This window comes from Marmota flaviventris, chromosome 4 (genome assembly GCF_047511675.1).
Source record: "Marmota flaviventris isolate mMarFla1 chromosome 4, mMarFla1.hap1, whole genome shotgun sequence".
Taxonomy (NCBI): domain Eukaryota; kingdom Metazoa; phylum Chordata; class Mammalia; order Rodentia; family Sciuridae; genus Marmota; species Marmota flaviventris.
The window spans coordinates 29,657,791-29,670,599 of record NC_092501.1 but is presented as its reverse complement, the minus strand read 5'-3'; the positions used below and the strand labels follow the sequence as shown (position 1 = coordinate 29,670,599).

At 51.9% G+C, this 12,809-nt stretch overlaps 1 protein-coding gene across 3 annotated transcripts in view; it reads right to left on the bottom strand.

Moving 5' to 3' along the window:
• Crtac1 (cartilage acidic protein 1) overlaps positions 1-12,809 on the bottom strand; it is a 134,414-nt gene that overhangs the window by 45,912 nt on the left and 75,693 nt on the right. For all 3 annotated transcript variants that reach the window (XM_071610695.1, XM_071610697.1, XM_071610696.1), the window contains exon 3: positions 5,158-5,354. In XM_071610695.1, coding sequence (XP_071466796.1) covers positions 5,158-5,354 — 197 coding nt within the window. The remainder of the gene's footprint in view (positions 1-5,157; positions 5,355-12,809) is intronic.

Sequence of the window (12,809 nt, the reverse complement as noted above, 5' to 3'; positions counted from 1 at the left end):
GTGACTAACACCTCCTTCTCCTCTCCTCCCCTCTCTCCTCTTCCCCTCCCCTCTCCTCTCTTCCCCTCTCCTCTCCAAGAGGTTACAGAAAGCCCTTGCAGAAGCCTCTCTGGGTATGACACCCAGCCCAGCAACCATAAAAGAAAAGAGTCATAAATTCAGGTCCATAAAAATGAAAGTTTTCTACATTACAAAACCCACCCATGAGCAAAGACAAAAGAAAAATGACAAACAGGGAGAATTATCTGCAACTTATATTCCAGACGAAGGGCTAATTTCCCTAATTTATAAAGAGGTGTTCCAAATCAATAATAAAAAGCCAATAATCAATAGAAAAAAAAATGGGCAAAGGCTATGAGCAGACAGGAATTTCAAATATATACAAATATTCTCAGCCTCACTCATTTAAGAAAAATGAAAATTAAAACTACACTTGGAAATCAATTTTTTCCTATCAGATTGGCAAATAAAAAAAAAAATTGATAAAACATTTGTGTTAGTGAGTGTTGGAAAGCGCTCGCTCAGGGACATGGCTGATGGGAGTGTAATGAGTACCGTCTCTAGGGAGAGCAATTTGCCACATTTATCAAAACTACATGTGGGTATTCCTTTGACGCAGCCACTGTTTCTGTGAATTTATTTTACAAATAAACCTGCAAATGTGGGAAATGGCATATTGTGCAGGCTTATTCATTTGGTGGCATTCTTTGTAAGGACAAAGTGACTGCAAGCAATCTAAATGCTCACCCAGAGAAAACCAATTAAATTAATGGCAAATCTATACAATGGAGTACTATACAGCCATAAAAAGAATGAGAAAGCCTTCTGTATATTGATTGCCATGAAATAATACCCAAAATATATTGAAAATGCAAAGGGCTGGAGTGTGAGCAGGGCCTGCCACTGTTTGTAGAGAGAGGAGGGAGGCAGCATATGAATTATTTTTTAACAGTACCTTTTCTAATGCCCATTTTGTTGAGTTGAATAAGTAAAAATAAACTGAGTGGTGGGCTTCACACTGAGTTACTACCCGCACTCCTGCTACCCCAGGCGAGTCACATGTGCAGGATTCTCAGGGCCACGGAGCAAGGTGGCTGGGGTGGGCCAGAGCAGGACCTTCAGGGGGATGGCTCTGTCCAGGAGCTGTGGGATGCCTGGGTTCCTGCATGTGGAGGGAGGTGCTGGCATCTGCTTCTGGTCACCCGTGGCCCTGCTTACCCTCCCACTTGGGTGGCACAGAAGAGCACTGCCTGAAAGCCCTGGCTTATATTTTTCTAGGCCAATTAAGGGATAAGAGAGTTTCCGCCGTGGGGCTGTGGTCCTTCCTCCCCTCCCCCCTTCTCTACCTACTTTCTAACTCTTAACCCGAGATCCGAACCCAAGTGGCACCCACCTGGGTGGTGCCTTCTTCACACCAGGGCCCTCCCCCTTTCTGTTCCTAGGCTCTATCCCATGGGCCAGGAGGAAGGCCTGTATTCTCCAAGGACACTCTTAGACGCTCTGTCTTTCCCATAGCCACAGAATTATAACAGCTACTGTTAGTGCTCATGAAGTCCTAGGTGTCACACGAAGCCATTTCCATTTATTATCCCAGTTGTTCGTTCAAAAATATGTATTTAGTGTTTACTAAGTGACAGGCACTTCTTTGGGTCCTGAAGGACAACAGTGAACAAGACAAAGTTTCTGCCGGCTCCCGCCCCCGGGAGTGAATACTAGTAGGAGAGATGGACCCCAAACAAGAATAGAGCACCTTCAGTCAGGGCTCAAAACCGAGACGGAAATCTAAGCCACTGGAGGGCGCAGGGAGTGACCAGTTGAGATTTTAGATGAAGTGTTCAGGGAGGTTTATTTGAGGATTGAACCTTGAGGAAATCAGCAGGAAAAGCATTTCAGGCAGGAGGAACAGCAAGTATTCCTGCTTCAGGAGGAAACATAGTGAGGAAGAGAAGATTGGAGGGAGGATCCGAAAGGCAACCCCAGGCGCCACCAGGAGGGGTGCTGGAGGGGATGCTTATGACCTTGAATACAGTCTACGGAGCCCTTGGAGGGAGCTGAGTTTATGAAGTTGCTATGATTTTTTTCTTTCCTATGGATGAAGAGTTGAGGCTGAGAGAGGTCACACATCTCACCCAAGGCCACCCAGTAAAGAAGGTGTAGGTGCAAGGTTTGATGAACAGATTCCCACAGGACGCTGCAGGGTCTCAGCCTCTTCCAGGGACTCCAACGCAGACATCCCAAATGCCAGTTGAGGGAAGGGAGAGGGACTCTTTCTGTGGGTTCCTCTAACATCCTGAAGGCCATGATGGGATTGGGCTGGCTGGGGTCCCAGAGTGGCTTTCGGGATCCCCCACAGTGGGCCAGGTGGCCATGGCTGGGTGCTGTGCCAGCTGGACCCAAGAAGTGCTGACCGGGCACAAACGCCCGGGCTCCACCCCACACCCCGTCGATGAATCAATGGAATCACTCAACTGAAAAATTAACTCAAGCCCACGGGCCTCCCTCAAACCCACAGAAGGTCACCAGGAGGTGTGTGCCTGGGGCTGAGGCTGCTGGGCACTGTCACCCTTGACCCAGGCCTCTGAAGGCTTATGCCACCATCCCAGGAAGCCCGCCTTCCGGGCCCCCACCTGGCCTGCCTACCCTTGCTGTCCCTCTACCCAAAAACCTCCTCTTAGGCCAACGGCTCAGCCCGCCTGCTCTTGCTGGGACTTATTTATCCAATTTTAATTGAGAATTCAGGATGGTCAAGGTCTGGCTCTGGCCACCAGGGATCACGAGATGACCAATACAGGAACTTCCTCCTCAAGGAGCTTAGAGTCCTAGGGGCTGGGAGAGGGGGAGTCAGATACTTAGAGAAAGAGGCTGGGCTGGGGGAGATCATGAACTTCAGGACGGGATCTTTGTGGTTCATGCACTGACGTGTCCTAGACACACAGTAGGTGCTCGATGAAGTGAAAACGTTCATGGGTGGGTGGGGCCCTTGCTGGGCTGAGCATGAAAATGACAGAGTCTGAGGCAGTGGCCCTCATCTTAGGCCACAAGCGGGAACTGGCTGGGGACATTATAACCTGATAACTGGGTCCATCTCCAGCCTTGGGGGTGGGTTGCCTGGGGTGCAGCTCAGCAGGGTTCATCGAAAGCTCCCAGGAGATGCTAATTGGCAGCCGGGCTGGGAAACCCTGCTCTGGAATTCACAGCGGAGACCTCTAAGAGTGGGAGGGGTCGCTGCTGCACAGACACCCTGGGCTCCGTGTTGGCTGAGTAGGGGTGAGTCTGTCCCTTCCTCTGTCATCCTGCCTGCCGAGGCTACCTAGGACAGCCTTCCATGGTTGTCCCTGTTCCTCCTTTCAGGCCTTCCAGAACCTTCCTGGGGACTTGCCCCTTCCATAGATGCCTCTCCCTTCCTGACCTTGCCCCACATTAAAGAGTTGATCAGCCCATCAATTAATTGTGTCCTAATCCAATCTTGGCTTGGTTGGAGAGAGGGCAGTAAATCCAGCTGGGTAATCATGCCCTGATATTTGTGTAGGGATAATTACTGTCTCTCAGGCATCACTTGGTGGCAATGTGAGATGAAAACCCATAAAACACCACTCGGGGCTGTGGCTCATTGTTTCTTGGCTGCACAAGTCTGGCTGCCCGCCAGCCAGCTCCGCCCCCCCTGCCCCTGGCACAGGCCCCAACCTCTTCCCCTCCCATTCATGCAACCCGGAGCTCCACATCGGCCGACCAGGGGCTGGATCCTGGCTTGGGCTTGGCAGTCAGCAGGGGCAGCATTGTGGCTCAGGGGAAGAACAGGAGTGGGGGACACGAAGGGGGGGGTGCCCACTGCCGGGCAGTGAGAGTCTCCAGGAGGTTGTGGGGGGCCTGGGACGGTGCTTGCACAGATCTGAGCCATAAGGTCCCAAGCAGAGCCAACCCAAGTGCTTGCTGCCATCTGGAGGAGCCCAGAGCACATCCAATCTGCCTCTCCCAGGGGGACGCCATGGCCAGGGCTTCCCCACAGATGGTATGGCCCCACAGGAGTGGACTGTATTCTAGTGGGACGGGGCGGACCTGAGAAAATGCTAGAGTTGGGGACGGCGATCTACCTCCATCCTCAGTCCCCAAAACACAGCCCCCAATCTGAGAAGCATGAAACGCCCACTGCGGGTCAGGCTCGCTTCTGGCCACTCATCTTGACTGGGACAGAGGACAGAGGATTGAGTGGAGCCATAGTCTTGCCTGATCCTGGTTTGAATCCTAGGACTTGCAGGCTGTAAAGCTGTGGGCAAGGTGGGTCACCCCTTTCCTCAACTCTCCAGTAGGACGACTGGCACCTTCCTGGCTGAGCTGTTGTGGGGCTCACATAAGAGCAGTCAAGTGTGCAGATGGGGGCCTGGCACCCAGTAGGTGCTCCTTAAGCACTGGCATTCATTGGCCTGTTGTTCAGCCTCCTGGGCATTGATTTCCCTCCTGCGTTCCTCAGTGTAGATCCTTGCTACTCAGAGTGTGGTCCCTGGACCAGCAGCACTGTTAAGGCCCAGAAGCATCAGAACGCAGGCTCTAGGTGCCCCCGGCCTGCAGAGCCAGAGCCCACCAGACCTCGGGGTGACTCCGACACACACTGCAGTTTGAGAAGCTTTGGCAAAAGATCCACAGACTCACGGTCTGCCTTCCTCAGAGTTGTATCCCCAGCACCCCATCAGCCGGCACCTCTGTCTGGCACCCAGGGGGTGAGGGGCAAGAATCTCTGGAAGACGCATGAGCTAAAAGCTGGGGGGTCCTGGGGGGACTTAAAAGCAGCGGAGAAAGGCCCCAGAAGAGTCATGGAGGGCGACTCCAGGGACCATTTTCTGGCTGCAGAAGCCACCCATGGGAGTAGCCATGGGAATAGTGGGAGGAGTAGAGGTAGATGGGGGCTGCTCAGATGGGGAGGTGACGAGGACACACAGCCTGTTCACGCCACTCCACCTCAGTCCAGGGTCCAGGAGACAATGATCCAAACTTCATTACGAGAGAAGACGAGGTCAACTGGGGGTCTCTGCTGGACGCAGAGGTCCTAGAGGCAGTGGGCACTGTACCTAGAGCCAGTGACGGTTGCCTAAGGGTGGGCCAGGGTCCCCAGGGCCCCCCTGCCATCGGTGTTGGGAGGAGAGGCCGGAGGCCCATGCTTACCTGAGAAGGCATTATTGGTGTTGAGGAAGTAGATCTCCTCACGGCCATCCCCGTCGATGTCGCAGGCTGTGACCCCAATGGCGTTTCCCTGACGGTCCCGCAGCGCATAGTAGGGTGAGCTGCGCTCATCTACCGCGATGTTCACCAGCCGCTTCTGGGCCCGGTCATACTTCAGAACCAGGTTGGGGCCATTGTACCTGGAGGAGGGTAGGAGGGGACATTGGGGAAGAACTGCTGGGTGGCCTGGGAAGCAATTCAGCCCCAGGGGATTCCCAGGGAGCCCAGCTTTGATGAGTGTCCTAGGATCAAATAGGACCCAGTCAAGATGAGAGTCAACTAGACCCAGGTAGGTCACAGGATAAGGAGTGGGGTGAAGGAGGGGAGTGGGCAGTGACAACCCTGTTACCAGAAGTTCGACTGAAGAAAACAAAAATTCCCTTGCATTTATGTAGACCATTTCAATGTAAACGGCACTGTTCACATTAATGACCTCATTAGTTTAAATCTCACAACAGTCGAAAGAGAGTGGCATGGGGTGGGGGTTGTATTGTTTACCCAGGCAACTGATGAGGTTCATCAGGGAAACTGAAGCTCAGAGAGGTTGAGTGCCTTTCCCAAGGTAACACAGAGTGTCAGGTGCTGGAACTTGAGCCCAGGCCCTTTCTGCTCTTCCAAGAGACCTGGCATGAATGAGCCCTGGAGGAACAGAAGACTGTGACTCTGAGGATGGAATAACTCTCTCCTGACGAAAGTCCCACCATTTAAATAGTCATGTGAACTTAACATCTCCCACGGGAGAACACGAGCACCTCTAAGGTTACCAGGCAGACCTGTCCCATCTCTTTTCCTAAGGGACTCAAGACAAAGGATGAAACTGGCCTGTCCTGCCTCAGGGGCTTTGTAATGCTGTTCCCTCTGTCTGGGATGCTGTTTCTCCAGATATCCACACAGCTGGCTCCCTCCATTACCACCTCCGGGTCCTTGCTCAACTGCTCCTTCTCAGTGAGGCCTTCCCTGACCACAGTCTCAAAGTCCACAACCACCACTGCTCTGGGCTCTTTTTCCCTTGCCCTGATCTCTTCCCCTCCGTTGCTGCCACCTGTTCTCCATCTGCTTGCTCATCTCTTCCCTCTCTGACTCTTTGCTGGAACGTCAGCTCCCAGAGGACAGAGCTCTGTTCCTTTTGTTCTCAAATACCAGGCACACAATAGGTGCTCAATAAATATTTGTGGGGTGAATGAGTGGAGCCTCAGAGCCTGTGTCTGGGGTCTAGGGTTGACATGTCCACGGTGGATTTCTTCCCATGGCCTTGACATTGGAGATGGTGAAGGCCCAGCAGGAGAACTCCCTCCCACCTCCTGGAAGACCAGCCCCTCCTGAGATAGATCCAGCCGCCGGCTGAGAACCCTGGGGAGGGCAGACACCCTCCAGATCTTTGGGGGAAATCGCTTCTCTCTTCCTGAAACAGATCCAGACTGACCCTCTCTCTTGTCACCACGATGCCGAAGCCTGCAGAGTTTGGGGGGTGCTGAGCGGCTGGCTGGGCGCCTTCTGGCACCCACAGTGTGTGAAGGGAGAGACGGGGATCCTGGGGGGCTGAGTCAGCGCCTGGTGATGGAAGGTCGCGCCTCAGTACCTTGACAAAGTGCGTCTGAGGGCTGCACATCAAGGGCGCACGCCACCTTTGGAATCTGTCGAGGCAGAGAGACAGATGCTTGGGTTCCAGCACGGTCAGCAGCTGGCTCCAGCCCCTGGGGACAGGAAGTGCCTTCGGAGAGCTAAACACTGACCCTGCGGGCCTCGGGGCCTCTGCTCCCCCGTCACTACTGCACCCGGGAAGGTGCCTGCACTCAAGAGCGCTTGGGCCTTCCTCAAAGCTTACATGCTTGTCCTGCTTGAGCCCCACACAACCCCAGAGAGAAAGAAAGACAGGCAGAATGCCGTCCCAGGGTGCACAGACTCCAAGTGGCAGCACCGGGCCTCCCAGGACATCTCCAAATCCCATGTTCTCCCCCCACCCACCGCGGTCCGTGATGCCAACCAACATCCCTAATCCTAGGCATGCTCTTTCCCGCCAGCTTCCCCCAAAGAAGCCACTCTGAGAAATGACCTGAGGACTTCGTGCAAATGGCGGAGGTGATGATAATCCCACATTTCGACAGCACTTTACAGTATACAAAGCACTTTCTCATCTTTGATCTCCTTTGCTTCTTAGGGATCCTGGCTCTCTGCCAGAGGTGAGGCTGCAGACTTTGGGCTGGTCAGTTCCCCTCTCTAAGAGCTGGGTTCCTCCTCCGTGAAATGAGAGAGTTGGGCTCGGGAGAGGGTCACAAAGTGGATGGGCATGTGCAGCGGTGGGGGTGTGCCTCTGGGCCTTCTATTCTGTTTCGGCCACAGCGTTTCTACGTTGATGCATTTTATTATTCTATGATCTACGTTGGGCCTGCACAATGAGGTGTTCCCAAGCCTCCACGGTGACCTGGACAGTCTGATGCTCTGGCCCTCTTCCCCCCACCTGTACCCCTAGGTACTCCCAGATATGGAGCCCACCTGAGTGGGGTTCTTAACAAGCACTATGTACATCCAGGGGGCAGTGCCCGGGGTTGCCAGACCTTCCCTCCACCGGGCTGCCCTTGGCTGGCCGGCTGGCCTGCTGCCCAGAGCCTCTCACGATCCTCTCCCAGGGAAACCAGCCCGTTCCCTCCCTCTTTCTCCAGGGAGCTGACACTCGGTCTGCTTCCTCGCCCTGCCCTGAAGACACTCTGCCCTTTCCAGCAGCGCCTGTGTCTTTGCTCAGCTGAAGCTGCCCCTGCTGAGGGGAATCCTCCCACCCTCTGGCCCCCCACCATGCCTGTCCCGACTGCCCTGGCTGGCTGTGACCTCTCCGCTAAAGAGCCACAGGATTCTGCACCTTGCTTTTTCCTGTGAGGGCAGAGGTGTTTGTATTTGGTGTCCCTTCCCTCATTAAACACATGCTTCTTGAGCCGGGTAGCGGGCGGGGTGACTGCACCCTACCTGTGCTGAACCTGGTGCCACGTGCTGCAGGAGAAGGTGCTCCACAAACATTGGATGTGAGCATGAGCAGGGAGTGAGTGAGTGGATCAGCGTCATTCTGGGGGCCCTGGCACATCGGTCCCTATGTGCCCAGCTCCGTGCTCAGCACTTCAGAATCACGCTCTCGCTTCATCCTGGTGGCGATCCCAGGACGTGGGGACTGAGGCACAGAGGTGAGGTGACTTGCCCACAGTCACTCTGTGGCACCAGTCTCCACCCTGAGGAGCTGGATGTGAGCTACCTGCGGTCACACATGTCCTCTCTCTGTCACCTGCCGGAGATTGTTGGGCACTGGAGAAATCCAGGGGGCTTTGAAGCACAGTTAAATGGGCCAGGAAGTGGGACAAGGTCCCATGCTCTTGATAAGCAGCTATGGCCTCTAATAGCCAAGGACGAGCCAGCTGGGGTCAGGCCAACAGCAGCCCGGGAAGGGCCCTGGCCCTGCCAGCTCCTAGCTCTGACCTTGAGCTTGTCACTCAATCCTGAGCTTCCGTGCATCTGTATCTCCAGGCTGCTGCTTACCTCACAGGATGGCTGTGAGGATTAAGCGCGAGCTGTGTGTGACAACACTTGGTAAACTGTGAAGAGTTACACAACTATACCTGCTCATCATCATTAAAAAAAAAAGAAAAGCCACAACAGACCCGAGGCACCTCCTCTGCTCTCCAGAGATTGTTTTGCGAGTTTCCAAACACTGTGTGCTTCTGTCCTGCCCCTGGGGTTCAGCCTCCACGGGAGACTCCTTTATTCCCCTTTACAACCAAACTCCCCCAAAGAATTGTCTTCACTGCTCTCTCCACCTTCACCTGCCGCTGCCCGCCCCCGTCCACCTTCCACCCTCAACTTCTGTTCCTGCTCCTGTCATGGCCGGCTCTCACGGGGCCACGGCTGGGAGGCCCATAGGGTCCTCTTGCCTTTGGTCTCTCAGCAGTGCCTGGGACGGTGGCTGCTCCCTCTGCCTGTGTCCCACCTCCCCCTTGCAACGCCTCTCCTCTCTGGGATTCAGGTGCCACCTCTTCTGGTTTTCACCTCCTCTGGCGTCCTCTCCTTTCCTCCATTGCAGGTTCCTCATCTCCCCACCCTCTTAACGTGGGGATCCCCAGACCTGGTCCTGGGCCTCCCCCTCTTCTCTCTCTCCCCTCTCACTAGCCAATAATATCCCTTCCCATGACTGACAACCCCTAAATTTATATCTCCAGCCCAGATGCCCAGCCCGAGCTCAGACTCATATATCCACCTGTCCACCTGACATCTCCCCTTGCATGTCCCACGGCTGTCTCTGATGGAACATGTCCAAAATGGAACTATTGATTGCTCCATCTCTCCTTCCCCTAATGGGGCACCCAGGTGCTAAAGCCAGACGTCTAAAGCCAGGAATCCCCCATGCCTCCTCCACAGCTTCACATTATCAGCTCATCTTGTTGTTTCTACATCCCCCAAGAACTCAAATTCATTCTCTTTTTTCCTCCCCTACTCCCTGGGGAGCCCCTTCCCCCTGTTTCTAGTTTCCCCCCACACTGTAGCCAGAGCCATCTTTTAAACTCATAAGTCACATCATGCCATCCTCCTGCCTGGAACCATCTGGTGGGTTCCGTTGTGTTGGTGTGAAACACAGACTTGCCCTGCTCCTGGGAGCCTGGCCCTGCCTGCTGCCCCTTGGCGGCCTCCCCAAGCCCCAGGGCCTCCTTTCAGCCCTGACGTTCCAGCAGGATGGCTCTCTATGCCTAGCTCGTTCCCGTGCTGGCTCCCTCTCATCTCCTAGGTCTCATCTTAAAAGGCAACTCCTCAGAGAGATCTTGCCCTTCTCTGGTATTCCAGTCCCTGCATCCAGTTTCCTATAATTATTTGTTCACTTATTTATTGCCTGTTTTTCCCAGTAAACCATAGGCTTCAAGAGGGAAGGAGCCTGGGGAAGGTACGAGAAGGTCTCTGGGTGGCTGAACACAAGGAGCACTGTGACACTGGTCTCCTGTTTGGTCCTGGACCCTCCGATTTTGCTAATTCCCAAAACATATGTACAAACAGGGCAATACAAAGAGTATGTGCAGAGCTGGTTCTGGGTAAGGGTGAGACAGGAGAGCCACGTGCTGTAGACAGATGCAGAGGGTCAGCGTTTATTCTGCTGAGAATCATTGACCCGTGTGAAAAATGTCACTTAGGCAATCACATGGGGGGAAGTCACATAGAAGGATGCAATCACCGAGGACCTAGGATCTACTATTTATTAAGCTAAACAATTTACCTGTGATGTCTCATTTTACATAAACGGAAAACTTTTTTTTAAAAAAAAGATTTGAAGATATATGATATGATATTGATTGTGAAAATTATGAACACATAATCTTTTTCATTAAAAAAGGAAAATAATGAAAACAAATAAATCTGTCAGGGGAGAGAGGCAGGGGAGAGAGAAGAGACGGATGTGTGTAGACCAGAGAATGCAAGAGAGAGACACACAGCATACAGAAGTTGGAAATGAGGGGCAGTGAGCTTATAAACACACACACACAGAGAAAGAAATGGACCCACAGAGAGACAGACCTGCATGGGGAAGAGCTCTGTAGACCCCCAGAGACAGATGGGCAGACCCCGAAAGACCCAAAGTTATGGCGTATCGCAGGACCCAGGTGTTATCACAGAGAAACAATCTCATCTGGTTACTACTTTGGGTATTTCCTCTAAAGATTTTAAAAGACATGTTGAATTTTCACATCTAGGGGATATTTTATTCGTGGTCACTTCAATACCCTCATTTTATAGATGAAAAAGTTAGTTTCAAAGAAAAGTAACTTTCTGAAAGTCAAACATCTAGTGATTAGATAAACTAAATGGAAAGGCAAACTTACCCCTTGGTCAAAACCAGGGATCAGAGAACTATGGCCTGTTGCCTGTTTTTGTGAATAAAGTTTTATTGGAATATGGACATGCTCACTGACGAATCATCTGTAGCTGCTTTTGCTAAATAACAGAGTTGAACAGGGATTGTCAGGCCTAACAGCTGAAAACATTTACCATCCGGCTCTGTACGACAAAGATTGCCAACCCTGGGTAAAAGGATTGTCAACCTTATGAGTTTTAAATGATCCTTTTCATAACTACAACCAAAAAAACCAGAATATGGTTGGTAAAAATTAATTTAGGGTCAGTACTCGAAAATGATCTGTTTCCTAAAACAAATGTTTCAGGAAGAGTGAAGGTTGGCTGCAAGGGAGACGTTGGGACTTGGGATGGAGAGCGTGGGGCAAAAGACAATGTTTGGGAAAAAAGAGAAGAGATGCTCAAGACGACCATGAGTTCTGTAGATGGCCTCTTTGAGGACCAGATGGCCATTTCTCAGGCCAAGAAATAAGCAGGAGCAGGACCCTTCAACTGAGTTAAGTAAGTGGTAAAAGGGATGTGGCAGGTGGTCTCTAAAAGTGGCCATCCTCATTTCCTTTCTTCCCTGTGTGCACGTTACTCCCCCTATGGAGAGGTGGAGCCTATTTCTCTTCCTTTGGCATCTGCTGCTTTGTGGCTTGCCTTGATTGGCAGAACATGGAGGAAGTGACATTGGGCCAGTTCTGGGGTTATCAGTCACCACGTGGGGAATCTGACTACCTTGAGTCCACCATGCACTGAGGAAGGCCAGGCTAAACCCATGGAAAAGCACCAAAGCACCAGATCTATGAGCAAAGACCTCTTGGATCTTTCAGCCCCACCCAGCCCATCTGACACCAGAAGGCCTCAGAGTGAGTGACACCGGCTTATGTCATGAACTACTTTGGGTCCTGACCAAATTCCCCATCCACAGCACTGTGAGGAATAATGAATCATTTTCTAAGCCACTAAGTTTTTGGAAAAGAAGGCAGATAATGATAACCTATCATCTCAGACCTGAAGAGAAGAATTTATCCCTGGAAAGTAGGAAAAAGGATTATTCACAAATCAGCGAAATTCTCCAGGACGGCCATCTGAATTCACAGTAGGCATGTCTGTCCAACAGAGGCCCAGATCCAGTTGGCGTGGAAGTTGGATCCCAGAATATCTGAGTGTCTGGGCAGATATTCTACCTGAGGTGGGAGGGTAATAAGAAACCCAGGGATGCCAGAGCTCCCTGCCTTTCTACTTCCCTTTCTCTTTTCTCTCTCTCTCTTTTTTTTTCCTTTCTAGCCATATCTAAACGTTTCCCATTTTGAATGCACACCTTTCAGCACTGCTTATTTCTTTGGAAATGTGTATAATGTTCTTTTTTCCCTATTTTTACATATTTAATTCTTCAAAAGCCACAGAAATTCAATAGGACCAGAAAACTTATGGAAAGGTATTCATTCAGGAGATTCCCAGATTGTATCCTAGAGTAAGATCTATCCAGAGGCCAGGTATCCACTTCAGAGGAGGGGGGCTGTGGTAAAGGGGGGTGCTGAGTGGAATGAGAACCGCGGGGAGACCCCACAGGGGAGGAAGTTGGATAAAGTTAAAAGGGCATCTCAAAAGCACACAACAGCCAGATTTAATCTCCATTTAGGAGGTGATCAGGGCGGAGAAGACCCCACAGAGTGCTCTGTTGAAGAAAGGAACTTTAAAATGGTAGAGAAAAAAACCTTTTGTCCTGAGGGGCG